Source organism: Oncorhynchus mykiss, chromosome 3 (genome assembly GCF_013265735.2).
Source record: "Oncorhynchus mykiss isolate Arlee chromosome 3, USDA_OmykA_1.1, whole genome shotgun sequence".
NCBI classification, from domain to species: Eukaryota; Metazoa; Chordata; class Actinopteri; order Salmoniformes; family Salmonidae; genus Oncorhynchus; species Oncorhynchus mykiss.
In genome coordinates, this window is record NC_048567.1 from 22,709,554 (window position 1) to 22,737,377 (window position 27,824).

The 27,824-nt window shown below is 47.6% G+C and overlaps 1 protein-coding gene across 3 annotated transcripts in view; it reads right to left on the bottom strand.

Moving 5' to 3' along the window:
- bbs9 (Bardet-Biedl syndrome 9) overlaps positions 1-27,824 on the bottom strand; it is a 204,915-nt gene that overhangs the window by 65,713 nt on the left and 111,378 nt on the right. For all 3 annotated transcript variants that reach the window (XM_036972410.1, XM_036972409.1, XM_036972411.1), the window contains one exon: positions 25,868-25,987. In XM_036972410.1, the coding sequence (XP_036828305.1) occupies positions 25,868-25,987 (120 nt within the window). The remainder of the gene's footprint in view (positions 1-25,867; positions 25,988-27,824) is intronic.

Genomic DNA, 27,824 nt, shown 5'->3' on the forward strand with positions numbered 1-27,824 from the left:
GGGTAATCCTGACGACGTTGCCTTTGGTTCTGTTCCAGAACGTTGGGCATGTTTGTTTTTACGTAACCCTATCCACAGGTCAATGTTGAGCTTATTTATGGGCTTACTGTTAGCATTGTTTTGGAAGGGCCGGATTTCTATGTGTGTGTGTGTGTGTGTGTGTGTGTGGGGGGGGGGGGTTATTGTTTAGGAGAGGGAAGCTCTTGAGATTGTTCAGTGGGGTTTCCTCGTGTCCTCATTTGAAGGGTTGACGGTAATGGTGGGAAAGCCCTCGAAAGCAAACAATGAGTGCTTCTGTGTGTGTGTGTGTGTGAGAATGCATGCCTGTATGTGTGCATGCATACATGTGTAGGTGTGTGTGTGTTGTGCCTGCATACATGTGTAGGTGTGTGTGTGTTGTGCATGCATACGTGTGTGCGTGTGATTCTGGCTGCGGTGTGCAGGATTGGCACATATTTTTGGAGAGTTCCATGAAAAGGCTAAGTCAACATTGTGTGTGTGTGTGTGTGTGTGTGTGTGTGTGTGGAATGGCTGGGCCTTCTCTCCTTCACAGATTTGCACACAGACATGGTTCCTAGTACCATAATACACTCATACAGTACCTGTGGCTCTACAAACCCAGACAAGCAGCCCGCAAAAACAGACAAGGGCCCCTGTTAACCACATTAGGGCCCCTATAAACCACAAGCTAAAGAAAGGGGCCCATAGTTAGTCCAGGTAACCCAGGTCCCAGACAAGGGCTCTGCTACTCAGACGCTTCCTCTGGATACAACCACAGGGACATTTCCTTATCGCGTGTCTCCGTGTGTGTGTGTGTTGACATGTTTAACTATACTTGTGGGGACCAGAAGTACTCAAAGAATATTAAACTAAAAACAATTTGACCAACTGGGGACATTTTACTGGTCCCCACAAGGAAAAATGCTATTTCTAGAGGGTTTAGAATTAGTGTTAGGGTTAGGGGTTAAAGCTTAGGTTTTGGAGTTAAGGCTACAGTTAGGGTTAAGGTTAAGGAAAATATGATTTTGAAGGGGATAAATTGTGTCCCCACAAGGTTAGTGAAACAAGACTGTGTGTGTGTGTATGCGCGAGTGTGTTTCTGTGTCTGGGCATACATGAGTGTGCTTGTGCACGTGTGCTTCTGTGTGTGTCTGTGTGTTGACCATCGTTCATTTGACCGTGTTGTACCTTTCCCACCAATCCCTCTGTCAGAATAGCAGAATGGATGAGGCAGACGAATGTTCACCCCCTACCATGAAAACTCACTGACTGGTAATGATACAGTGACTGTTATGGCTCTGGGGTTAATGTACCTGATCTTCATCCGTTTCACTGTGGGGGTTCCTCCGCAAACTGAACAGGCTACCTATACGGTAGCCTCAGGGGGGAGAGAGTATGAGTGCAGACACACACACGCACACACACACAATAATCACACACGCGCGCGCAAGCGCACACACAGTGTGGGTGGGAACAGTGGTCTAAGGTGTACCCGAGAGAGTGGAGACACTAGGTTAACTGACTCCAGATTCCTGTTACGAGTGTAAAGAAACTACTGCTGGTACTAATACTGCTGACACAACTATTATAGCTAATACCATAGTGAATACTAGTAGTTAAGGTTTAACTGCAGGGCATATGGGTTTGGGTTGCGCATAATTCACGATGAGATTGGTATTTCATTCTAATATTTGTGAAACACAATGCAATAATGTTTGGAAGAGAGGACCGGGTTATACTTAAAGGAAAGGGTCAGCCATTTTGAATGTTATTTTGTTTTAGTGCATCTCTGAGTGATGTTTTATCGATTCCCTGGGTCATTTCATGTATATCTGTGTTATTGGGGTTCAAGCAGGCAGAAATCTGGCCGGTATGATGTAGCACCTTGATAAAGACTTTCACTACACTGGACATGAATAAAAATACGACTTTTATAACGCAAAAAACGTCTTTCATACAATTTTCAATACTGGCCGATGTCATAACTAGGGGTGATGTCTTCTCTCGAATGAGCCAATGATCTTTTATTTATTTATTTTATATATATATATATATATATATATAGTCCTACCTCGAGAAATGTGTAATTTAACGGAAGGTCTGCCTCTTTAGTCCAGGGTGCATTGCATGGTGCCATTGCCAGAGATATTCTAGAAAGGAGATAGGAATCCAATGAATGAAGGAACATTTGACTGTCGACCAATCGTGTTTACATTGTCATGCTGCATCACACGGTTGCTAAGCTAATCATCACGCAGTCCCTTCTCAAAGTCGGTTTATACTGTATGTCGAGAAACATGCCTATTTTCCTCAAAAGTACGTAATGTCACAATTCAAAAGCTATACGATACTACAGATAGCAAGTTAATTATCTCAAATATTGGAAAAGATTTGTAATGTTCTACTTCTTGATGACAAAATTCGTGCTAATGTTCGGTCTTTGAGCAAGCGCACAATAGACTCCTATTCACTCCTTGAAGGATATTGTTCCTTTTCCCAGAATCGGCCAGAATGCACCGCGAGCCCCACTACCGTAGCATGTGCAACGTTTCCCATCTACTCAAAAGTATCTGCTGTTGCAAAATGTTAGACACATCGATCTGCAGATTTAACATGGTGAGACTGTAGATTCCTAAATTGATAGCTGTAAAATCGCCTAAACAAACTGCACTAACTAGCTATGATACAATAATACCAAAGACAATATCAGAATGTATGTAACTACATTTGCTAGCTAGCCATCCAGCCCATAGAGAGAGCATTGCATTGTGGATTTCGTATGCAATGCTCCAACACTATTATAAACTCCAAAATGAAACATTTGATCACAAAAAAATATTGTTCTCACATATTACTGTTATTTAACACTGTAAATGAAAGGAATTAGTGGTTTTAATGAAAATACTCAGTGCTCCTCTTTTACTGGTTTGTGTTTACTAATGTCTGTCTTTGGATATAAATAACACAGTACCACTTTACCTCTCTTCCCTAAACCTAGCCATTATGATCTCACTGTGGGGCCGCCAGAGGGCCTCTTATCAGCTGTCACTCAGAAGCTTCCCCTGCCGACCCTCCCCCCACTCAACCCTCCCTAGTCTCTGATCTCAGCAGGTGTGTGTGTGTGTGTGTGTGTGTGTGTGTGTGTGTGTGTGTGTGTGTGAGAGTGAGAGAGAGAGCAATGGTGTAAAGAACTTACTTTAAATTACTACTTAAGTAGATTTTTGGTGTATCTGTACTTTACTATTTATATTTTTGACAACTTTTACTTCACTACATTCCTAAAGAAAATAATGTACTTTTTACTCCATACATTTTCCCTGACACCCAAAAGTACTTGTTACATTTTGAATGCTTTGCAGGACAAGAAAATGGTCCAATTCACACACTTATCAAGAGAACATCCCTGGTCATCCTCCTGCCTCTGATCTGGCGGACTCACTGAACACAAACGCTTTGTATGTAAATTATGTCAGAGTAATGGAGTGTGCCCCTGGCTATCTATAAATTCCATTTACTTTTGATACTTAAGTTTATTTAAAACCAAATAATTGTAGACTTTTACTCAAGTAGTATTTTACTGGGTGTCTTCCATTTGATTTATTTTCTATTAAGGTATCTTTACTTTTATTCAAGTATGTATAAGTATATTCTATACTTTTCCAGCACTGTGTGAGAGTGTGTTGGGGGGAGGTTATTAAGGTTATTTATGGGTCTGACTCTATACAGACTTGGGGGAGGGGAGGGGGAGTAGGAAGGCAGGTTGGATGAGCTCATTCTACAGTAGAGGTCTTTAATTTATCCACTGACACCTGTCATAGGAGCTCACTGTCTGAAGAGAGCAGCTTAACCTTATACACCTCCAGACACTGTCCTGTCTGGAGGGAGGGAGGGAGGGAGGGGTCTCTCTGTCTGTCTGTCACACTATGTGGGTTGCTCTCCCTCTCTTTTTATGCCTCACTCTCTCACTGTCTCTTCACATTCTGTCTTTCTGTCCATCTATGCTTCCATCTCTCAATATCACTCACTCCCTCTACTTGTTTTTAGGTTTCAATGTTAAGAGTACAAGATGACATTCCTTAATTAATCAGTCTACACTTTGCTTTCTCTTAGTCCCTCTATCAGTTTCTATACATGAGCCTTCATTCTCTCTTTCTCACAGAGCCCCTCCCTCCGTCCCTCTCCCTCCCCCTCTAACATATACAGTGCGAAGGCCTGGGATTCATTAAGTTATTAATTCGATTGTGGTGACAAATCAACGGTGCTGCTAAAGAACCGGAGGTCCCACCCTCTCTCCAGACCTCCAGGGAAGAGATCCCATTACCAGGAGAAAATATCTACAGCAGCAGCTAACAACAACACAGCAGAGGAGAAAGTCAAGAGTCTGAGGAGAAAGAGTGAGTTTGGAGAGAGTGGTTGTGCATTGGTTACAGAGCATGAGAGTGAAGGGTGTAGAGGAAAGAGGAGGGTAGAGGAGAGAGAGTAAGGGGGGGAGCACTTCCACTAACAGTTGAATAACGGTCTGCCGTGTGAAACCCTTTCACACAAATGATGAGAGCAATACTGCAGAACTTATAGTCAACTACATGCGCACACACCAAACTCAAAACGCACACACAGAACCCCAAACAACCCCAAACTACTTTAATCAGTGTGTCTGCAGGGTGTGTCTCTGCAGGGTGTGTGTCTGCAGGGTGTGTCTCTGCAGGGTGTGTCTCTGCAGGGTGTGTCTCTGCAGGGTGTGTCTCTGCAGGGTGTGTCTCTGCAGGGTGTGTCTCTGCAGGGTGTGTCTCTGCAGGGTGTGTCTCTGCAGGGTGTGTGTCTGCAGGGTGTGTGTCTGCAGGGTGTGTGTCTGCAGGGTGTGTGTCTGCAGGGTGTGTGTCTGCAGGGTGTGTGTCTGCAGGGTGTGTGTCTGCAGTGTTTGGGGCTATGAGCTGGTCACAGTAGGGTTGCTGGCTGCCAGGGTGGGAAACTTGCCACACGCTTCTACACACACATTATGTTACCACTAGCAACACAAGCAGGAGAGCATAAATAAATCACACACACAGATAGAGACAGTGGGAGAGAGAGCGAGAGAAGCCAACTTACCTGCTTTAAAACTAATTAAAAACAACACAGTAGGAGGGAGTTCAATACATTATTTAGGGGCCAGAGACATTATCTCCTCCACTACGGCTGCCCTTGGTTACATCCCTAAACAGCCAACAAGCCCCCGAAAGCCCCCCCCCCTCCCAACCTAACATGACCTGCAGGGATAGCTGGAGGGGGAGCAAAGTGGGAAGTTGTCACTATTGTATGTCAGCACTTTGGCACACAGTAGAATAGAGTATAGTAGAGTAGAGCATTGTACAGTATAGTAAAGTAGAGTACAGCCCAACCCAGCAGAGACCCACTTTATGAGCTTCTAACGCCAACAGTCATCCTATAGCCCAAAGCCTAGAGGCCCTGAGTGACACACAGCCTATTTCCTATCCCTGTGTCTTCCCAGTACACCACGGCCTTCATATAACGACAAACAGTAACTAATAGAATACTTTCGCAGAGCTAGGGGTTGAGTGTCTGATTGGCAGTGAGGCTTACCGTGTGTGTGTCCGGTTACTAGGGGGAGATAGTGTATATGGGCACAGCTGATCCAATAGTCCTGGTTCTGGGCATCATTGCAGGCGTTTCTCCTAGCTCTTGTTACTAGGTTAGGGAATAATGGATAACTAGGGCTGCCTGCACCAACATCTTCGACCAATCAACCAATCAAAGCCCTTTGTTTTAAATCTAGACCAATATGTGTTAATCTACTGGCAATGGTGAGAACTGACAATGGGATAAGAAAAAATGGATTTGGGAAGGTCACGGCAAGATCCCAACACAGGATTTTGAGACAAAGCTTGATTCACGATAGGAAAATACCACCACATCATGTTCTCCTGAACCACAGCAGTATCCTGCATGTTCCGCTCCATAAATAACTCCCATTGGGTTGAGGATCCACTACCTCTGATATGGAAGACTATCAAATAACCACGCTGGGTTCTCTCCAGCTTGGCACACAATGTTTCCGCAACGTCAGTTTGGCTGTGTGTACGCTGGTTTGTTGTGATCATGACCAGATTTGAACACATCATTCTAATTTCCTTCTTGTGTATTTCACTCATTTTTTTCCCCTTGTTCCCTCTTTTCTGGGTTGTAGTAAGAGAGCCATCCTCCTCCTGCCTTCTGACAGATAGGGAAGGGGTGATTTAGACCAAATTGATTACTTTTTATAGCGGGGAGAACATAAAATGTTGAAATGCCACAGACCGTGAACAATTTATTCTCCAGACAAGGAGGACTCTCCAGCTCTTTTCCCTTTTCACTCATTTGCGTATTTTTTCTTCTTTTGATCCCCCTTCTCTCTCTTCCTGTTACCATCACTCGCTCTTTCTCTCAAACTGTTATGCTCTCTCCCTTACTCACTCCCCTCCTCTCTCCCTTTGTCCCTCGCTCTTCCTTACTCATCTTGTCTTCCTCATTCCCTCTCATCCTCTCTCCCTCTTCTCCCCTTTTCACTCCCTCCCTCCGTCGACTGCTGTGCACATGTTATACTTGGCTCAGTGCACACAGAGAGCTGGTGGAAACCTGCCTCTCTTATGCTTCAACTCGTCCTGTGTGTGTGTGTGTGTGTGTGTGTGTGTGTGTGTGTGTGAGTGAGTGAGAGATTTACAGCTTTATGTCTCCCTCTCCAGTTAAAAACCAACAAATAAACAGAATTAGTTCTCCTGTGGCCTCTCCACCCGTCAACACCTCACACCCCTCCCTGACCTATTCACTAAATAACAGTCACTCCTAAGGGCAGGCCTGAGATCTGTTACACCTCAGCCTCTAGTGTTGGACATTAGCATTGGGATTAGGAAAGCTGTTCCTAGATCAGGGTTTATGGGGCACTGGACTAAAGGCCAAGTCATTTTTCCAACAATTGTTTACAGACAGATAATTCACTGTATCACAATTTCAGTGGGTCAGAAGTTTACATACACTAAGTTGACTGTGCCTTTAAACAGCTTGGAGAATTCCACAAAATAATGTCATGGCTTTAGAAGCTTCTGATAGGCTAATTGACATCATTTGAGTCAATTGGAGGTGTACCTGTGGATGTATTTCAAGGCCTACCTTCAAACTCAGTGCCTCTCTGCTTGACATCATGGGAAAATCAAAAGAAATCAGCCAAGAGCTCAGAAAAAATTAAGTCTGGTCCACAAGTCTGGTTCATCCTTGGGAGCAATTTCCAAATGCACCACGTTCATCTGTAGAATTAATAGTACGCAAGTATAAACACCATGGGACCACGCAGCCGTCATACCGCTCAGGAAGGAGACGTGTTCTGTCTCCTAGAGAACTAACTTTTGTGTGAAAAGTGCAAATCAATCCCAGAACAGCAGCAAATGACCTTGTGAAGATGCTGAAGGAAACAGGTACAAATGTATCTAATATTCACAGTAAAACGAGTCCTATTTCGACATAACCTGATAGGCTGCTCAGCAAGGAAGAAGCCACTGCTCCAAAACCGCAATAAAAAAGTCAGACTACGGTTTGCAACTGCACATGGGGACAAAGATTGTATTTTTTGGAGAAATATCCTCTTGTCAAATGAACCAAAAATAGAACCGTTTGGCCATGATGACCATCGTTATGTTTGGAGGAAAAAAGCTGGAGGCTTGCAAGCCGAAGAACACCATCCCAACCGTGAAGCAAGGGGTGGCAGCATCATGTTGTGGGGGTGCTTTGCTATAGGTGGGACTGGTGCACTTCACAAAATAGATGACATCATGAGGTAGGAAAATGATGTGAATGTATTGAAGCAACATCTCAAGGCATCAGTCAGGAAGTTAAGGCTTGGTCGCAAATGGGTCTTCCAAATGGACAAAGACCCTAAGCATACTTCCAAAGTTGTGGCAAAATGGCTTAAGGACAACTAAGTCAAGGTATTGGAGTTTCCATCACAAAGCCCTGAACTCAATCCCATAGAAAAGTTCTGTGGGCAGAACTGAAAAAGCATGTGTGAGCAAGGAGACCTACAAACCTGACTGTTACATCAGCTCTATCAGGAGGAATGGGCCAAAATTCACCCAACTTATTGTGGGAAACTTGTGGAAGGCTACCCGAAATGTTTGACCCAAGTTAAACAAATACTAATTAAGTGTATGTCAACTTCTGACCCACAGGGAATGTGATGAAAGAAATAATAGCTGAAATAAATTATTATCTCTACTATTATTCTGACATTTCACATTCTTAAAATAAAGTGGTGATCCTAACTGACCTAAGACAGGAAATGTTACATTTAAGATTAAATGTCAGGAATTGTGAAAAACTGAGTTTAAATGTATTTGGCTAAGGTGTATGTAAACTTCCAGCGTCAACTGTATATGTGTGTGTGCGTGTGACTGAGGTCAAGGGCACTTGACTGTTTGTGTTTGCCATGGCAGCTGTGGGGCTTTAGCTGTGTTGGTTTAAGATGATCTGATTGGCTCAGGGTGTATAAACTGCCCTGTAAGCCATCTCTGTAACATCCACACACACAACAGGGCTGCTTCTAAGGCTGGTCTACTGGGCTTCTACTGGGGAACAGATGTCGCTACAACTCACTGTCACACTGCCCATAGCATGGTGCTGAGGTCACACACACAAACGCCCCTAACCATCCATAGGCTTCCCAGTCATCTAACCACTGATCTCCAGGTAGATGTCCGACATGGGGACAGTGACCTGGGGCACCCTCCAGAAACCCGCTGGCCTCAGACCGTCCCACTACAGATGGCTCTGTGAGTGAGTGAGTGAGTGAGTGAGTGAGGTCTAGTTTGAGGAGGAAGCAGCCTCTAGGCTCTGGGGGACCACATGTCCACTCTGCCTGGAAAGGCCACTGGTCAACTTTACATGTGGATGACAGGAGACACACAAACTATCAGACACGCAACCCCCCCCCCCCCCCCCCAACAGAGAACCAAGTTCATATCTCTAACACACACACAAACCGAGCGACCCATAAATCTCAATGTGGTGCTCTGGCTGCATTTATTCAGGCAGCCCAATTCTGATCTTTTTTCACAAATTGGTCCTTTGACCAATCAGATCAACTCTTTTGCCAATAATTGAGCTGCCTGTGTAAACACAGCCTCTGAGGTAAGAGAGGTCCCTATGTGAGTGACAACTGGTCTCTTTTTTGCGTTAGAACTGTCCTCCCTCCCACCCACCCTAGTACTGTCCTCCCACCATAGTACTGTCCTCCCTCCCTAAAACCGTCCTCCCTACCTCCCTAGAACTGTCCCCCCTCTCTAGTACCGTCGTCCCTCCCTCCCTAGACCTGTCCACCCTCCCTTAGTACCGTCCTCCCTCCCACCCTAGAACTGTCCTCGCTCCATAGTACCGTCCTCCCTAGAACTGTCCTCCCTCCCTAGTCCCGTCTCCCTCCCTAGTACTGTCCTCCCTCCCTCCCTAGTACTGTCCTCCCTCCCTCCCTCCCTTGTACTGTCCTCGCTCCCTCCCTCCCTAGTAATGTCCTCCCTCCCTTCCTCCCTAGTACTGACCTCCCTCTCTCCCGCGTACTGTCCTCCCTCCCTCCCTCGTACTGTAATCGCTCCCTAGAACTGTCCTCCCTCCCTCCCTCGTACTGTCCTCCTCCCTCCCTCCCTATCTCTCTAGTACTGTCCTCCCTCCCTCCCTAGTACTGTCCTCCCTCCCTCCCTCCCTAGTACTGTCCTCCCTCCCTCCCTCCCTAGTACTGTCCTCCCTCCCTCCCTCCCTAGTACTGTCCTCGCTCCCTCCCTAGTACTGTCCTCGCTCCCCAGTACTGTCCTCGCTCCCCAGTACTGTCCTCGCTCCCTCCCTCCCCAGTACTGTCCTCGCTCCCTCCCTCCCTAGTACTGTCCTCGCTCCCTCCCTAGTACTGTCCTCGCCCCCTCCCTCCCCAGTACTGTCCTCGCTCCCTCCCTCCCCAGTACTGTCCTCGCTCCCTCCCTCCCCAGTACTGTCCTCGCTCCCTCCCTCCCTCCCTAGTACCGTCCTCGCTCCCTCCCTCCCTAGTACTGTCCTCGCTCCCTCCCTCCCTCCCTAGTACTGTCCTCGCTCCCTCCCTCCCCAGTACTGTCCTCGCTCCCTCCCTCCCCAGTACTGTCCTCGCTCCCTCCCTCCCCAGTACTGTCCTCGCTCCCTCCCTCCCCAGTACTGTCCTCGCTCCCTCCCTCCCCAGTACTGTCCTCGCTCCCTCCCTCCCCAGTACTGTCCTCCCTCCCTCCCTCCCTAGTACTGTCCTCCCTCCCTCCCTCCCTAGTACTGTCCTCCCTCCCTCCCTCCCTAGTACTGTCCTCCCTCCCTCCCTAGTACTGTCCTCCCTCCCCCCCTCCCTAGTACTGTCCTCCCTCCCCCCTCCCTAGTACTGTCCTCCCTCCCTCCCCAGTACTGTCCTCGCTCCCTCCCTCCCTAGTACTGTCCTCCCTCCCCCCTCCCTAGTACTGTCCTCCCTCCCCCCTCCCTAGTACTGTCCTCCCTCCCCCCTCCCTAATACTGTCCTCCCCCTCTCCCTAGTCCTGTCCTCCCTCCCTCCCTCCCTCCCTCCCTAGTACTGTCCTCCCTCCCTCCCTCCCTAGTACTGTCCTCCCTCCCCCCTCCCTAGTACTGTCCTCCCCCCCCCTCCCTAGTACTGTCCTCCCTCCCCCCTCCCTAGTACTGTCCTCCCTCCCCAGTACTGTCCTCGCTCCCTCCCTCCCCAGTACTGTCCTCGCTCCCTCCCTCCCTAGTACTGTCCTCCCTCCCCCCCTCCCTAGTACTGTCCTCCCTCCCTCCCTCCCTAGTACTGTCCTCCCTCCATCGTACTGTCCTCGCTCCCTCCCTCCCTCGTACTGTCCTCGCTCCCTCCCTCCCTCGTACTGTCCTCGCTCCCTCCCTCCCTCGTACTGTCCTCGCTCCCTCCCTCCCTAGTACTGTCCTCGCTCCCACCCTCCCTAGTACTGTCCTCGCTCCCACCCTCCCTAGTACTGTCCGCACTCCCTAGTACTGTCCTCCCTCCCTAGTACTGTCCTCCCTCCCTCCCTCCCTAGTACTGTCCTCCATCCCTTCCTCCCTAGAACTGTCCTCCATCCCTCCCTCCCTCGTACAGTCCTCGCTCCCTCCCTCCCTCGTACAGTCCTCGCTCCCTCCCTCCCTCGTACAGTCCTCGCTCCCTCCCTCCCTCGTACAGTCGTGGCTCCCTCCCTCCCTCGTACAGTCCTCGCACCCTCCCTCCCTCAGTCCTCGCTCCCTCCCTCCCTCCCTCGTACTGTCCTCGCTCCCTCCCTCCCTAGTACTGTCCTCCCTCCCTCCCTCCCTCCCTCCCTAGTACTGTCCTCCCTCCCTCGTACAGTCCTCGCTCCCTCCCTCCCTCGTACTGTCCTCGCTCCCTCCCTCCCTAGTACTGTCCTCGCTCCCTCCCTCCCTAGTACTGTCCTCGCTCCCACCCTCCCTAGTACTGTCCTCGCTCCCACCCTCCCTAGTACTGTCCTCGCTCCCACCCTCCCTAGTACTGTCCGCCCTCCCTAGTACTGTCCTCCCTCCCTAGTACTGTCCTCCCTCCCTAGTACTGTCCTCCCTCCCTCCCTCCCTAGTACTGTCCTCCCTCCCTCCCTCCCTAGTACTGTCCTCCCTCCCTCCCTCTCTAGTACTGTCCTCCCTCCCTCCCTCTCTAGTACTGTCCTCCCTCCCTCCCTCCCTCGTACTGTCCTCGCTCCCTCCCTCCCTCGTACTGTCCTCGCTCCCTCCCTCCCTAGTACTGTCCTCGCTCCCACCCTCCCTACTACTGTCATCGCTTCCACCCTCCCTAGTACTGTCCACCCTCCCTAGTACTGTCCTCCCTCCCTCCCTCCCTAGTACTGTCCTCCATCCCTCCCTCCCTCGTACAGTCCTCACTCCCTCCCTCCCTCGTACAGTCGTGGCTCCCTCCCTCCCTCGTACAGTCGTGGCTCCCTCCCTCCCTCGTACAGTCCTCGCACCCTCCCTCCCTCAGTCCTCGCTCCCTCCCTCCCTCCCTCCCTCCCTCGTACTGTCCTCGCTCCCTCCCTCCCTAGTACTGCCCTCCCTCCCTCCCTCCCTAGTACTGTCCTCCCTCCCTTGTACTGTCCTCGCTCCCTCCCTCCCTCGTACTGTCCTCGCTCCCTCCCTCCCTAGTACTGTCCTCGCTCCCTCCCTCCCTAGTACTGTCCTCGCTCCCACCCTCCCTAGTACTGTCCTCGCTCCCACCCTCCCTAGTACTGTCCTCGCTCCCACCCTCCCTAGTACTGTCCTCGCTCCCACCCTCCCTAGTACTGTCCGCCCTCCCTAGTACTGTCCTCCCTCCCTAGTACTGTCCTCCCTCCCTAGTACTGTCCTCCCTCCCTCCCTCCCTAGTACTGTCCTCCCTCCCTCCCTCCCTAGTACTGTCCTCCCTCCCTCCCTCCCTCGTACTGTCCTCGCTCCCTCTCTTCCTCGTACTGTCCTCGCTCCCTCCCTCCCTAGTACTGTCCTCGCTCCCACCCTCCCTACTACTGTCATCGCTCCCACCCTCCCTAGTACTGTCCACCCTCCCTAGTACTGTCCTCCCTCCCTCCCTCCCTAGTACTGTCCTCCATCCCTCCCTCCCTAGTACTGTCCTCGCTCCCTCCCTCCCTCGTACAGTCCTCGCTCCCTCCCTCCCTCGTACAGTCCTCGCTCCCTCCCTCCCTCGTACAGTCCTCGCTCCCTCCCTCCCTCGTACAGTCCTCGCTAACTCCCTCCCTCGTACTGTCCTCGCTAACTCCCTCCCTCGTACTGTCCTCGCTCCCTCCCTCCCTCCCTCGTACTGTCCTCGCTCCCTCCCTCCCTCGTACTGTCCTCGTTCCCTCCCTCCCTAGTACTGTCCTCGCTCCCTCCCTCCCTAGTACTGTCCTCGCTCCCACCCTCCCTAGTACTGTAATCATTGTAAATAAGAAATTGTTCTTAACTGACTTGCCTAGTTAAATAAAGACACACACACAGAGAAACACTCAAAACAGCCATATTACTCCACCCACAGGGGAACCCAGACCCAGTGCTTCCAAGAAACCTCCTTCCATTCCACGAGACAGTGTCACATACACACACACACACACACACACCCACCCCAGACAGACACACATTGCTATAAACATCAGCACATAACTCCCCTCACCACAAACTATGGAAAAAAATAGCAGCGTGTGTGTGTGTGTGTGTGTGTGTGTGTGTATAGAGAGAGAGAGAGGGCCTCTATCAGAGGAAGTTTCCCTAACTCAACAGAGAGTAACCATGTCTCTTATGGGTGTGTGAGAGAGAGAGAGGGCCTCTATCAGAGGAAGTTTCCCTAACTCAACAGAGAGTAACCATGTCTCTTATGGGTGTGAGAGAGAGAGTGACTGTTGTTCAGAGAGCTCATACTTATCAGCTTGACATTGTCCATGTGTTGGGTGTGTTTGCCTGTGTGAGACACACGTAACCTATCCCCCCCCCACCCCCCACACACACAGTGAGATGTGCTGACCTGTCCTCCAGTAGGGCTGGGGTGGGCAGGATCAGGATGGGGCAGGAAGAGGGATTTAGACAGAACAAAGGACAGCCAGACTTCAACACACAGGAAGTGATTGTAGAGGGGACAGAGTGGACATAACACACTACGTTACACTCAACCCTTACCCAGCTCTACCAGCACGGACAACAACCCTGATCTCAGTATATGTGTCTGTGTACATACCACAAAGTCCCCATGAGTCAGTAGCCAATGTGTGTGTGTGTCTTACAAAGGTCATTGAAGTGGGTAAGTAATAGTTGTGTGTGGCATCAGTTTCAGAGTAAGAGACTGGGCCAGGTCAAGGAAGCTTTGGTAAGAACATGCATGACACTGTGCATGTGTTTGACCCTGCAGATTCTCACAGAGCCCTCTGTCCCAGACACTGTCCCATGGCAGCCGGCCACAGAGAGAGAAGGGAACCTCCCCAGTGTTTTCCTGCCAGCGTTTCCCCAACGTTCTCCCTGCGTCACTCTTAGGGTTCCTCTTTGGTTTGCACAGTTGGTGCTCATCAAGTCTAATGAATTAATGCAATTAAAGTCATGTGCCGACAGGGCCTGCCATCCACACGGCTCTGGCTTGGCACGTGTGTGAACGTGTGTGTGTATGCGTGTTGGGTCGGAGTTTATGTGCTGTGAGTATGTGTGTGTATATGTGTACGTGTACCTGGAAATGGCTCTCATTTCCATGGCTCAATATTTGCCATGGGGCACAGCCCAGCCTCTACAGGACTAATGAAGGAAACTAATCATGTCCACTGTGATCACACACAAGGAGAGCTCTGAGAAGAGAGTGGAAGGGGAGGGAGAGAGGAGCTAAGGGGGAAGAAGGAGGTAAAGTGCATGGGAAATTGTGGAAGATGAGAAAGTGGGGAAGTGTGCGAGGGAGGCAGTGGGGAAGAAAGGAATGGGCACTGAGAGAAAGAGCATATGAGAGAGATAGAGAGACAGAGAAAGAGCATATGAGAGAGATAGAGAGACAGAGAAAGAGCATATGAGAGAGATAGAGAGACAGAGAAAGAGCATATGAGAGAGATAGAGAGACAGAGAAAGAGTTAGCGGTCAGAACAGGCTGATATTTTGAACACTCCCCAATAGAGCTTTTACTCCATGAACTTTGACCTTATTGGGTCCCCATGGCGATGGGGTCGTACTGTAAAACGCTCCACATCTGGACTGGCCTCCTGCTTTGGACCATCACTCTTTTCCTCCTTTACTTCTTCCTACTCCTCTCTGTTCCCTCCCTTCACCCCATATCTCCAGTTCCTCCTGCCTCCCTCCTCCTCTGGTCCTAAACAAACCTCAATGTCAACACATAGGCCTTGGCCAAGGCACCAGGGCAATACAGAGGTTGCTGGTGAGGCTTTGGGGGCTCGTTGGGGTGTTGAGGATATTGGACCAGCGGGGTGTGTGTGTGTGTGTGTCTGCAGAGAATTGTCTTATAGCAAGTGACAGCTGACGATTACCCACCACCTAACCCCTCACCCCTGACCTGCTCTCTGCCCCCCCCCCATACAAATTGACACGTCTCCTCTTCTAAACCAGGATGGCCAGACTCTCACGAGACAGAGCACGCGAGAGAGCGCGAGACAGAGTGACAGAGACCGAGAGAGACAGAGAGAGAGTGCGCGAGAGCGCAAGAGAGAGACAGAGTGCGAGAGAGAGAGAGAGCGAGACAGAAAGAGAGAGCACGACATAGAGAGAGAGAGCACGACATAGAGAGAGAGAGCACGACATAGAGAGAGAGAGCACGACATAGAGAGAGAGAGCACGACAGAGAGAGAGAGAGAGCGAGAGAGAGAGCGAGAGAGAGAGCGAGAGAGAGCGAGTGAGAGCGCGAGAGAGAGAGCGCGACAGAGAGAGAGCGCGACAGAGAGAGAGCGCGACAGAGAGAGAGCGCGACAGAGAGAGAGCGCGACAGAGAGAGAGCGCGACAGAGAGAGAGCGCGACAGAGAGAGAGCGCGACAGAGAGAGAGCGCGACAGAGAGAGAGCGCGACAGAAAGAGAGCGCGACAGAGACAGAGTGCGAGAGAGAGAGATAGAGACAGAGAGACAGAGCGAGACAGAGCGCGAGAGAGAGCGACACAGAGACAGAGAGAGCGCAAGAGAGAGCGCGACAGAGACAGAGAGAGAGAGCGCGCGCGAGAGAGAGCGCGACAGAGAGAGAGCGCGCGAGAGAGAGTGCGAGAGCGAGACAGAGAGAGAGAGAGAGAGACATAGAGAGAGAGAGAGAGAGAGAGAGAGAGAGAGAGAGAGAGAGAGAGACAGAGAGAGAGACAGAGAGAAACTTGAAGAGACTGGAGAAAGACATAACATGTGTTAACCATTGCCGGGGCCGTTCCCGTGAACAGTGGTGTACACGGCACACTTAACGGCCCAGCTCTGGAAAAGTATACTTTACAATTCATTGCTTCCTTCTCGCAAAAATTAAAAGGTCTCCTGTTAAAAGCACAACTTGTCAAACGAAAGCAGCTTTTATTACAGAGCAAACTCCCGCCCCTGCCTCTGTCTAGGGCCTACTTCCCTGCAAACTTGTTTTATTTAGAAAAGGGATACTCTGCACATGGGACCCCAGAGTGTGTGTGTGTGTGTGTGTGTGTGTGTGTGTGTATGTGTGTGTGTGAGAGAGAAATATTGCACACATATGTGAGTGTGTAGACTCACACTGGGCTCACTTTTAACAACAGGCATCCTCAACACAACCCGTTACAGCAGTACAACATTCTTCAGCAGAATGGCTGAACCTAATGACCTTTGGGATCCTATTGAATGTATATGCTGCCCGGCACTGGAAGTGTTTCGCAGACTGGAAACCCTCCATCCGAACCAAACATTCCCAAAGGAAGCGCATTCATTCATTCCTTCATTCAAGGAGATTCCCTACGGCTACAACGCAAACTCCAGGACAAACACTGTCTCCTTCCCACATGCTAGCTAGCTGACCGGGATTCAGGGAAATAAGAGGCACATCTGTGTTTCCACCTCTGAGGGAATGGCTGCTGATGGTTATCATGGTTACCACAGCTCCTGGTCTCTCCCCGCTCTCTCTGAGTTCCCGGGAATACTGGAATTAATGGGATTTTAATGGGATGTGTGGACAAAATGGAATAGATGTGCCGATTTGCTCTGATAGAGGGGGAGAGAACAGCATGGGATTAAACTCTGAATGTTTTGACAAAAAAAAAAAAGAGGACAAATAAGAAAAACAGCTGAAAAAAAAACTGTGTGACAAGGGCCAGAGAAGGGCCTGTGATTGGGCAACTGATGGAATCTGAGATTTGATTGGTTGATTGTTAGGTAAAATGTAAGAGCCTACGATTCAGCCTCTTAAATTCTTGCTATGTGGACTATTTACAGATCTAGGATCTTAATTTGAGCCAGTTTGCTACAGCAGGAAAATAATCCTGCAGCAAAAGGAAATGTGAAATATTATGTGGATTATAGTTAATGGACTTTTTTGGGGGGTTGATACATTTTTTGTAAGGGAAAATCAAGTCTGAAATTTCCAAGTAAAAATGACTAACTTCACAAGCCTTTTTAAACTTCAAATACACTACATGTTCTTCCACGTTTTTCCATTTCCTACATTGCAAGAATGTTATCCTGCAAAATGGGGATCAAATTAAGATCTTCCTATATGCATATCTATTGAACAGGAAGTAAAAGTAAGAGTCAGTGTCTTGATTGGCTGATAGATAATAAAGAATTCTCTTCGATAATAATCACAGTTGGGTATATCCAACTGACACATCGACGGCCCTGAAAGAGACACATCGACGGCCCTGAAAGAACTTCATTGGACTCTATGTAAACTGGAAACCACATATCCTGAGGCTGCATTTATTGTAGCTGGGGATGTTAACAAGGCTAATCTGAAAACAAGGCTCCCTACATTTCATCAGCATATCGAATGCACGACCCAGGTAAAACCCTGGATCATTGTTACTCTAACTTCCGCGACGCATAAAAAGCCCTCCCCCGCCCTCCTTTCGGAAAATCTGACCACGACTCCATTTTGTTGCTCCCAGCCTATAGACAGAAACTAAAACAGGAAACGCCCGTGCTCAGGTCTGTTAAACGCTGGTCCAACCAATCGGATTCCACGCTTCAAGATTGCTTCGATCACGTGGACTGGGATATGTTCCGCATAGTGTCGGACAATAACATTGATGAATACGCTGATTTGGTGAGCGAGTTTATTAGTAAGTGCATCGGTGTACCAACAGCGACTATTAAAACCTTCCCCAACCAGAAACCGTGGATTGATGGCAGCATTCGCGCAAAACTGAAAGCGCGAACCACTGCTTTTGATCAGGGCAAGGCGACCGGAAAAATGACCAAATACAAACAGTGTAGCTATTTCCTCCGCAAGGCAATCAAACAAGCTAAGCGCCAGTATAGAGACAAAGTAGAGTCACAATTCAACAGCTCAGACACAAGAGGTATGTGGCAGGGTCTACAGTCAATCACGGATTACAAAAAGAAAACCAATCGCAATCACACTGCCCTAACCCATCTGGACCTATGTAAGAATGCTGTTCATTGACTACAGCTCAGCATTTAAGACCATAGTACCCTGGGTCTCGACCCCACCCGGTGCACCTCAGGAGGTTGAAGAAATTTGGCTTGTCACCGAAAACACTCACAAACTCCAGGACACCTACACCACCCGGTGTCACAGGAAGGCCAAAAAGATCATCAAGGACAACAACCACCCGAGCCACTGCCTGTTCACTCCGCTATCATCCAGAAGGCAAGGTCAGTACAGGTGCATCAAAGCTGGGACCGAGAGACTGAAAAACAGCTTCTATCTCAAGGCCATCAGACTGTTAAACAGCCATCACTAACATTGAGTGGCTGCTGCTAACATACTGACTCAAATCTCTAGCCACAATAACAATAAAAAATTGGATGTAATAAATGTATCACTAGCCACTTTAAACAATGCCACTTTATATACTGTTTATACACATTACTCATCTCATATGTATATACTGTACTCTATACCATCTACTGCATCTTGCCTATGCCGTTCGGCGATCACTCATCCATATATTTTTATGTACACTTTTTATTTACACTTCTGTGTATAAGGTAGTTGTTGTGAAATTGTTAGATTACTTGTTAGATATTACTGCACGGTCGGAACTATAAGCACAAGCATTTCGCTACACTTGCAATTAACATCTGCTAACCATGTGTATGTGACAAATAAAATTTGATTTGAAGATCTAGTGGGTGGGAGACGAGTGGGATGACATCACCCTGTATGGTTCGAGGCACATCGATAACGTTTTCATGACAACAGGTCTCACAACAGATCTTGAACAAAGACACAACATTCTCAATACAGTCTCTCAATGGTCTAAAACACCCCAGTCCTACATTAGTAGAAACATTTTGCACTATTTGCAATGTAATTTCTCAAAAGTCTCACACCATTCGCACAACGGTCTCAAAAACTCTACATTTCACTGCAGTCTCACAGAAGTCTTGCGGTTGTCTCCCAACGTCCACAAAATCTCCTGACATTCGCCTAGCATGCCGACAACATCTCTCACCGTCTATATCAACGCAATCCAATCCGGTAGCCGGCCTGCCTGACTGCCCGCATGTCTAGAGCACTGTCGTCAACTCCATCATTAGCATTAGCCGCGTGGGTCTAAACATAACACATTACATCACCCATTACATAAAGAAGGACAGAAACATTAGGGAAACATTACAACACCAGGCATCACATTATTTCCAATCAATGGAGCCTGGGCCAGCCAAGAGTTCAAAAATACCACAGCGCGAAGCGGTGTTAAACAAATGGAAAGCGGCAGCATTGATATGGAGTTGCTAACACATCTACTGTAGCAGTAGCTCACTGCTGCCCAGAACACGATCTACTAGTTACATCCTCCTGTACTTCATAAACAGATGGTTAAAGGCGTACACAATGTAAAGACTGTACAACTATCTACAGTACACCATCACAAACATCATATGATAACGAATATACTGACAGACTGAGGACATTGTAACATCTGTAGCACTATCTAGTGGTTGTGGACACAGACATGCAGACAGACAGTCGGACAGAGACCGGAACAGTCAGACACCATGAGAAAGCTGGTATCCTCTTCTATCCCAAAGCGTGGATGCTTCCAGCAGCCCCTGGGCTCGCTCTCTGAGCCCCCACTACCCAGGCGATGCTGCTCCTGAGTTTATACATGCTCACACATACTATAAACACACTTACACTTGGACAAAACACACACTTTATCTCTAAGAGTCTTCACAGATGGGAAGGTGTGTTTGTATGTGTGTTTATATGTGTATGACATGATGGTCTGGCGTTGAAGGCCTCTCTATTCCCTACTCAGCCCCCATTAATAAAAACACAAGCATAAAACGGACCCAAATTCCCGCTTCCAAATACGCCTGCCTGCGCACCCCCCCACTCCCTTCCAGAAAGCTGCATGCACAAGCGTTTGGTCCCCCCATGCCGAGCTGTGAGCCATGGGTCATACACTTTGGTCACAGCCTTGGAGACACAGTGAGGGGATGAGGAAAATTGTTCCAGGGCCTGTATGTAGTATGAGGAGAACAGTCAATGTCTGGTCACAGGAGACACAGTGAGGGGATGAGGTAAACTGTTCCAGGGCCTGTACTATGATGAGAACAGTCAATGTCTGGTCACAGGAGACACAGTGAGGGGATGAGGAAAACTGTTCCAGGGCCTGTAGTATGAGGAGAACAGTCAATGTCTGGTCACAGGAGACACAGTGAGGGGATGAGGAAAACTGTTCCAGGGCCTGTAGTATGAGGAGAACAGTCAATGTCTGGTCACAGGAGACACCGTGAGGGGATGAGGAAAACTGTTCCAGGGCCCGTAGTATGAGGAGAACAGTCAATGTCTGGTCACAGGAGACACAGTGAGGGGGTGAGGAAAACTGTTCCAGGGCCTGTAGTATGAGGAGAACAGTCAATGTCTGGTCACAGGAGACACAGTGAGGGGATGAGGAAAACTGTTCCAGGGCCTGTAGTATGAGGAGAACAGTCAATGTCTGGTCACAGGAGACACAGTGAGGGGATGAGGAAAACTGTTCCAGGGCCAGTAGTATGAGGAGAACAGTCAATGTCTGGTCACAGGAGATACAGTGAGGGGATGAGGAAAACTGTTCCAGGGCCTGTAGTATGAGGAGAACAGTCAATGTCTGGTTACAGGAGACACAGTGAGGGGATGAGGAAAACTGTTCCAGGGCCTGTAGTATGAGGAGAACAGTCAATGTCTGGTCGTAGAAGACGTGTCAAATAACAATCACTTCTGAGTAATAGGAGTGTAACACGTCAGCAAAAGGATAATAATATGGGGCTAATGGAACAAACCTTGTGGCCCTGTACTTGCGGTAGCTGGTAGATGACAGTAAGGTAATTGAATGGTGAGGTCTGAGGCAGCAGTAGAGGCCATGTGAATGGGATGATGCTAATGGCTAATAGCTGTATTGTGTGGCTGCTGACCGGAGACTGACTCGGAGGGGGTAATTGAGTTTGGGCTGTGCCCTCAGAGGAGCTGACCTTAAACACCCCGCCCTCCTCCTCCTCTCTATGATGGAGGGAACGAGGGAGGGAGGGAGACTTTCAGTGATCCACTGTTTAATAAAGTACTGCTTCAGTGAAAGTTGAGAGGGCATGTTGGTGACATGTCACTGTAGACCGGGACTGATCATTGAAATGAACCCAGTCTTCCAGGAACACAGTTAGCATCAATCATCTTTTCATGTATCAGCTACCATACACTCTGTTAGCAGTTTTGATTGAACGGGGCCCAATGCCTCTCTGTCTCTAAACTCTGTGTGTCTGTGTGTGTCTGTGTGTCTGTGTGTCTGTGTGTGTCTGTGTGTCTGTGTGTCTGTGTGTGTCTGTGTGTCTGTGTGTGTGTGTGTGTGTGTGTGTTTGTTGTGTGTGTGTGTGTGTGTGTGTGTGTGTGTGTGTGTGTGTGTGGTATAGGTGGCGTCCCTGTGATCCCAGGTGGGCCGTGGGGGGTTCGGAGGGAAGAAGAGAGGAGACACTCTCTCTCTTTCATCTCCCTTTCATCCAGGCCGCTAGAGAAGAGAAGGAGAGCGAGCAGCGACACAGTTCTATCCAAGACACCTTTTGAAGCCTTTCAACTGTACTAGAGGTGCTTCCTGGCTCCCATGCACCCTAACAGGGGGGTTGGTTGGAGCCTAATTACCTTTAAGTCTGCCACAGGTAGGAGAATGTGTGTGTGGTTTATCTACGGTGAAGAAGGAGGGAGGTAGAGGTGTAAGTTGATCTGTTCATTTAGCCCCTTCTGCTTTCGCCTGTGTGCTGTGTGCCCCCACCATTCTGGAAATTCTCTCTGAGTTCATATATGTAAATTGGTTTGGATGTCCTTCTCTTTCCACGTCTCTCTCAAACTCCCTAATGGGCGGTGGTTTGGGTGTAAGAGGGACATGCCTGGACAGAGCGCCTTCTCTCTCTAGGTCCAAACCACACAGTTCCATCCTCTGAAGATTTCCATTACAAACAAAACTAATTAGGGATTATTTCCGTTTTCTGTTATGATGTTTGACAGTGGGAGGACAGGGGAGGCAGAGACAGAGAGAGAGAGAGAGAGAGAGAGAGAGAGAGAGAGAGAGAGAGAGATGCCCCTCAGGTGGGCTATAAAGCCCACAGGAACGATCAGACGGACAGATATCCATTGCCGGTGGTAAACCCCAGGCAGCCCATCCACCCTTGGAGAATGGTATGGGATGGGGATCTGGTTGTTTGGAGAAGATGGGATTCAAACAAGAGGAGGAAGAGGATGGAGGATAATTCAGAAGGGAGCAAGACATTAATCAGGTAGCATCACGAAGACAATTACACTTTCAAAGACACTTGGCTGTCACCAAGTCATCATGTAGGCTATCCACTATTCAAGTAGCACTATGAATCCAAATGTTTAAACAAATCCAATAAATCCTGTGGTTAGCTCTATTCTGTTTATTTTCATAAAAAATAAAACTCCCTAGTCCTTGGCGATGACAAGCATACCCATAACATGATGCAGCCACCACCATGCTTCAAAATATGAAGAGTGGTACTCAGTGATGTTTTGTGTTGGATTTCCCCCAAACTTAACGCTTTGTATTCAGGACAAAGCATGTATTTCTTTGCCACATTTTTTTGCAGTTTTACTTTAGTGTCTTAAAGTAGTAAATTACCTACTGCTGTCCTCTGACCGTGGTCATGTCTTTATTCTTGTTCTCTTAGATTTAAGTGCTGGCGCCTTTGGCACTATTGATCAAGCTATCCTTATTAAGAGGTTAGAAAACTTGGTTGGTCTACGAGGACAGATTCTTAGCTGGCTAACAATTTATACCTTTCCGAGCGGTATCAATTTGTTCAGCTGGGTGATAATCGTAAAGTTCCAAGGTTGGATTTGGCGTTCCTCAAGGTTCTGTGCTTGGACCACTTTTATTTTCACTACACATGGTAGCCCTGGGTAATGTCATCTGTAAGCACAACATGCATATTCATTGCTATGCTGATGACACTCAGTTGTATTTATCAATTAAACCAAACGATACATCACAGTCAGCCCACCTTATGTCACAGATGTTGGATGAAAAACAAACTTCTTGTATTTAAACTCTGATAAGACTGAAATCATGCTCCTTGGCCACAAAAAACTCACAAATAAAGTATCAGGCCTCACTCTTAACATTGATGGTTGCCCCATCACACCAAACATGGTTGTTAAAAACTTTGGTGTTACCTTTGACCCCGGACTAACCTTTGACAACCACATAAAAAGCATATCCAAAACAACATCCTTCCATCTCAGGAACATTTCCAGAATTAGACACTTCATCTCTCAACCAGATGACGAAAAATTGGTCCATGCATTTGCTTAGTCTAATAGATTAGACTATTGTAATGCCCTCCATTCCAGCTGCTCAGACTCTACTATTAAAAGCGTACAAGAACACTGCAGCTCGCATTTTAACCAACACAAGAAGGCACAAACACATCACTCCAGTTTTATCTGCAATACACTGGTTGCCTGTAAAGTATCGGTCGGATTTTAAAATCTTACTCTTAACTTCTAAAGCACTGCATGGTCTTGCCCCCTGTTATCTGACAGACATGCTTGTTCCATTACAACCCAGTGAGGGCACTCCGCTCCCAAGGAGCCTTTCTGCTTGTACCTAGATGCAGAACCAAGGCAGGGGGGCGGAGCGTTCCCTATTAAAGCCCCTCAGTTATGGAACAGCTGACACAGGGCAAGCTTTTAGCCAGGCCTTTAATAAGTGATTTTATTGATGGTATTTTATTTATCCTCTTTACGGCTTCCTGTTTGCTTTCCCTTTTGTAATTAATTTTTTTAATGAAGTGTTTCGCCATTTTAAATGCACTAAATAAAGTTTGATTTGATTCCCCATAGAGGCCAGATGGGTGGCTCCACAACAGGCATCACTCACTTCAGTGGGCCACTCTCCCTAAATGAGTCTAGAAAGGGAAGCATCCATCTCACTGCTCTTTTTGAAAAGGTGTCCGCATGCTTCTCATCCGATACAGTTCAGAACATTTTGTTCCGTTTTTTTTTGTTTTGTTCTTCGGAAAAGTCATTTTTTCAGCTGTTCGTGCACACACATTTTTTCTCTCGAGGCAAGCCGAAGTCTACTCCAATATGTTGGTGATCAGTAGGGATTCTTCAATGAAGTGTTTGTTGTCATTCAATGAGACAAATCATTTTCATTCACATTTTTTCACTTGGGAAATACTGCACCAAACATCTTAGTTAGATGTAAAATTGTGCGACTAAGATCTCCGACAAAAATATCAAAATGAATTGCAGGTTTCTTGAGTTATTTTAGAATAATTCTGACTATTTTGAGGAAGTGTATACTGGCTACGGGTCTCAAAATACACAAAATAGTACTATTGCCGCTTTTTTCTCGTTTTTCAAGCGAAGGTCTTTGAAAGGAGAATGCAAGCACACTCGTTCGGTTCGCCTAGCCGTGTCCCGAACCGAAGCATGCGGAAGGCTTAAGTCATATACATGAAAAGCCATCACATGGCCTACCCAATACAACTCTGAATCATGGTGTAACACACTTCACAGAGTCTTACCTCAGTGTGTTGAGTGGTGGTCTGTGAGGTATTCTCTCATTAGGGTTAACAGGGGAAATGCACATATTTTGTTTGTTTGTTTTTCCTCTGTGTTTTTGGTCTGGTTCTTTTAATTGGCTTGCGGAATGGATTTGTAATTGCACCGCATTCCTTTTGTGTGCACGTGGCGGGCATTTGATCTAGAGGTCTGAAAAAATGTATGTCGTTCAATTGTATCTGGGTGTGATCGAGCCTATTGATGTAAATGCATGTGCCCAGAGTATGTGTGTGGGCTTTATGTAGAGGAAGTGTGTGTGTCTGAGTGTGTAGTGTGTATGCGTGTGTTCTTAACGATCCCCAAGCATCGCCCGTCTGTCTCCCACACCTCCTCAGTGGGGCTCAGCTCATTAGCGGCAACGCCTGGGTGGATTAACCACACAAAAAGGCACATGGACTGCCGACACAACATCTGCTCACTTCTAACCACTCATGTTTAGTGCTCCTCAAAGCCCTCCAACTTCATCTTAGAAAGGACAAACATGGATTTGTGCTCAATTCAAACCAGGAGTGTCTAAGTGGAGAAAGAGCCGTGTGTGTAGCAGTCTGTCCCTCTCACATCCATCAGCTACAGAAGGAGCTGTCAGTCTGTTGCATTCATTTATTCAATTAAGTCTCTGTTTCCTCAACATGGGAATTTCATGCAGAATTCCCTTCTGTCTGTGACTTATGATTGTTTATCTGACACACACACACACACACACACACACACACACACACACACACACACACACACACACACACACACTCTGGGTCAAGACAAATTATGTTTGGAAATCAAACAGAAAAAAACATCCCGTTCTGAGTTTGAAAAAAAAATAAAAAGCCCTTTCCCTCCTCAGTTAACTACAGTTTTAATTCAGGAAAAAAAATATCAGAAAAATTGCAATTCGCCAGCTATTACAGCCAATCAGGGAGGGAGGGAGGAGTAGAACCAGATGGAAGAGAGGAAAGCGAGAGAGACATCAAACAGAGCTTGAGCTCAGTGTGAGCCTAATATGAGACCAGCATCAGCACGATCTGAACACAGCATAAGAACAGCCCCAGCAGACATGAGACCAGTCATATACAGTATGAGCTAAAGGAGGGTGAATCACAAGCTAAGGATGAGCTTTCCATGTGTCCATGTGTCCTGACTTTGTGTGTGTCCATCCCTTGACGTACCTGTCTTGGACTTGACTTTCTTGGACGGTTGTTTCTTTTTGATGAACTTGGTGGCAGACTCCTGTTGCAAGGGCGGCTCCTCCAGGTCCGTAACAGCCTCCGCGATTGGCTCACAGCCCCCTGAGTTACAGGAAGAAGAGCATGATCAACAGCCAATCACAGAGACTGAATCCTATGATGAGATATACAATGAGTGCACAAAACATTAATTTACATGATGCTCTTTCCATGACAGACTGAATCCAAGTGAAAGACTTGATCCATTATTGATGTCAGCTGCTAAATCGACTTCAAATCAGCTTAGATTAAGGGGATTATTAAGCCTTGAGACATCAAATCAAATGTATTTATAAAAACCTTTTTACATCAGCAGAGGTCACAAAGTGCTTATACAGAAACCCAGTCTAAAAATCCAAAACAGCAAGCAATGCAGATGTAGAAGCATGGTGGCTAGGAAAAACTCCCTAGAAAGGCAGGAACCTAGGAAGTAACCTAGAGAGGAACTAGGCTCTGAGCGGTGGCCAGGCAGAGACAGGGCCAGGTTCATCACTCCAGTGCCTTGCCGCTCACCTTCGCACTCCTGGGCCAGACTACACTCAATCATAGGACCTACTGAAGAGATGAGTCTTCAGTAAAGACTTAAAGGTCGAGACCAAGTCTCTATCTCTCACATGGATAGACAGACCATTCCATAAAAATATAGCTTTATAGGAGAAAACCCTGCCTCCAGCTGTTGCCTGAGAAATTCTAGGGACAAAAAGAGGCCTGCATCTTGTGACCGTAGCGTACGTGTAGGTACAGTGGGGCAAAAAATTATTTAGTCAGCCACCAATTGTGCAAGTTCTCCCACTTAAAAATATGAGAGAGGCCTGTAATTTTCATCATAGGTACACTTCAACTATGACAGACAAAATGAAAAAAAAAATCCAGAAAATCACATTGTAGGATTTTTAATGAATTTATTTGAAAATTATGGTGGAAAATAAATACATGGTCAATAACAAAAGTTTATCTCAATACTTTGTTATATACGCTTTGTTGGCAATGACAGAGGTCAAAAGTCTTCACAAGGTTTTCACGCACTGTTGCTGGTATTTTGGCCCATTCCTCCATGCAGATCTCCTCTAGAGCAGTGATGTTTTGGGGCTGTTGCTGGGCAACACAGACTTTCAACTCCCTCCAAAGATTTTCTATGGGGTTGAGATCTGGAGACTGGCTAGGCCACTCCAGGACCTTGAAATGCTTCTTACGAAGCCACTCCTTCGTTGCCCGGGCGGTGTGTTTGGGATCATTGTCATGCTGAAAGACCCAGCCACGTTTAATCTTCAATGCCCTTGCTGATGGAAGGAGGTTTTCACTCAAAATCTCACGAAACATGGCCCCATTCATTCTTTCCTTTACACGGATCAGTCGTCCTGGTCCCTTTGCAGAAAAACAGCCCCAAAGCATGATGTTTCCACCCCCAAGCTTCACAGTAGGTATGGTGTTCTTTGGATGCAACTCAGCATTCTTTGTCCTCCAAACACGACGAGTTGAGTTTTTACCAAAAAGTTATATTTTGGTTTCATCTGACCATATGACATTCTCCCCATCTTCTTCTGGATCATCCAAATGTTCTCTAGCAAACTTCAGACGGGCCTGGACATGTACTGGCTTAAGCAGGGGGACACGTCTGGCACTGCAGGATTTGAGTCCCTTGCTCACCGTTCTTGTGATCATTTTGACCCCACGGGGTGAGATCTTGCGTGGAGCCCCAGATCGAGGGAGATTATCAATGGTCTTGTATATCTTCCATTTCCTAATAATTGCTCCCACAGTTGATTTCTTCAAACCAAGCTGCTTACCTATTGCAGATTCAGTCTTCCCAGCCTGGTGCAGGTCTACAATTTTGTTTCTGGTGTCCTTTGACAGCTCTTTGGTCTTGGCCATAGTGGAGTTTGGAGTGTGACTGTTTGAG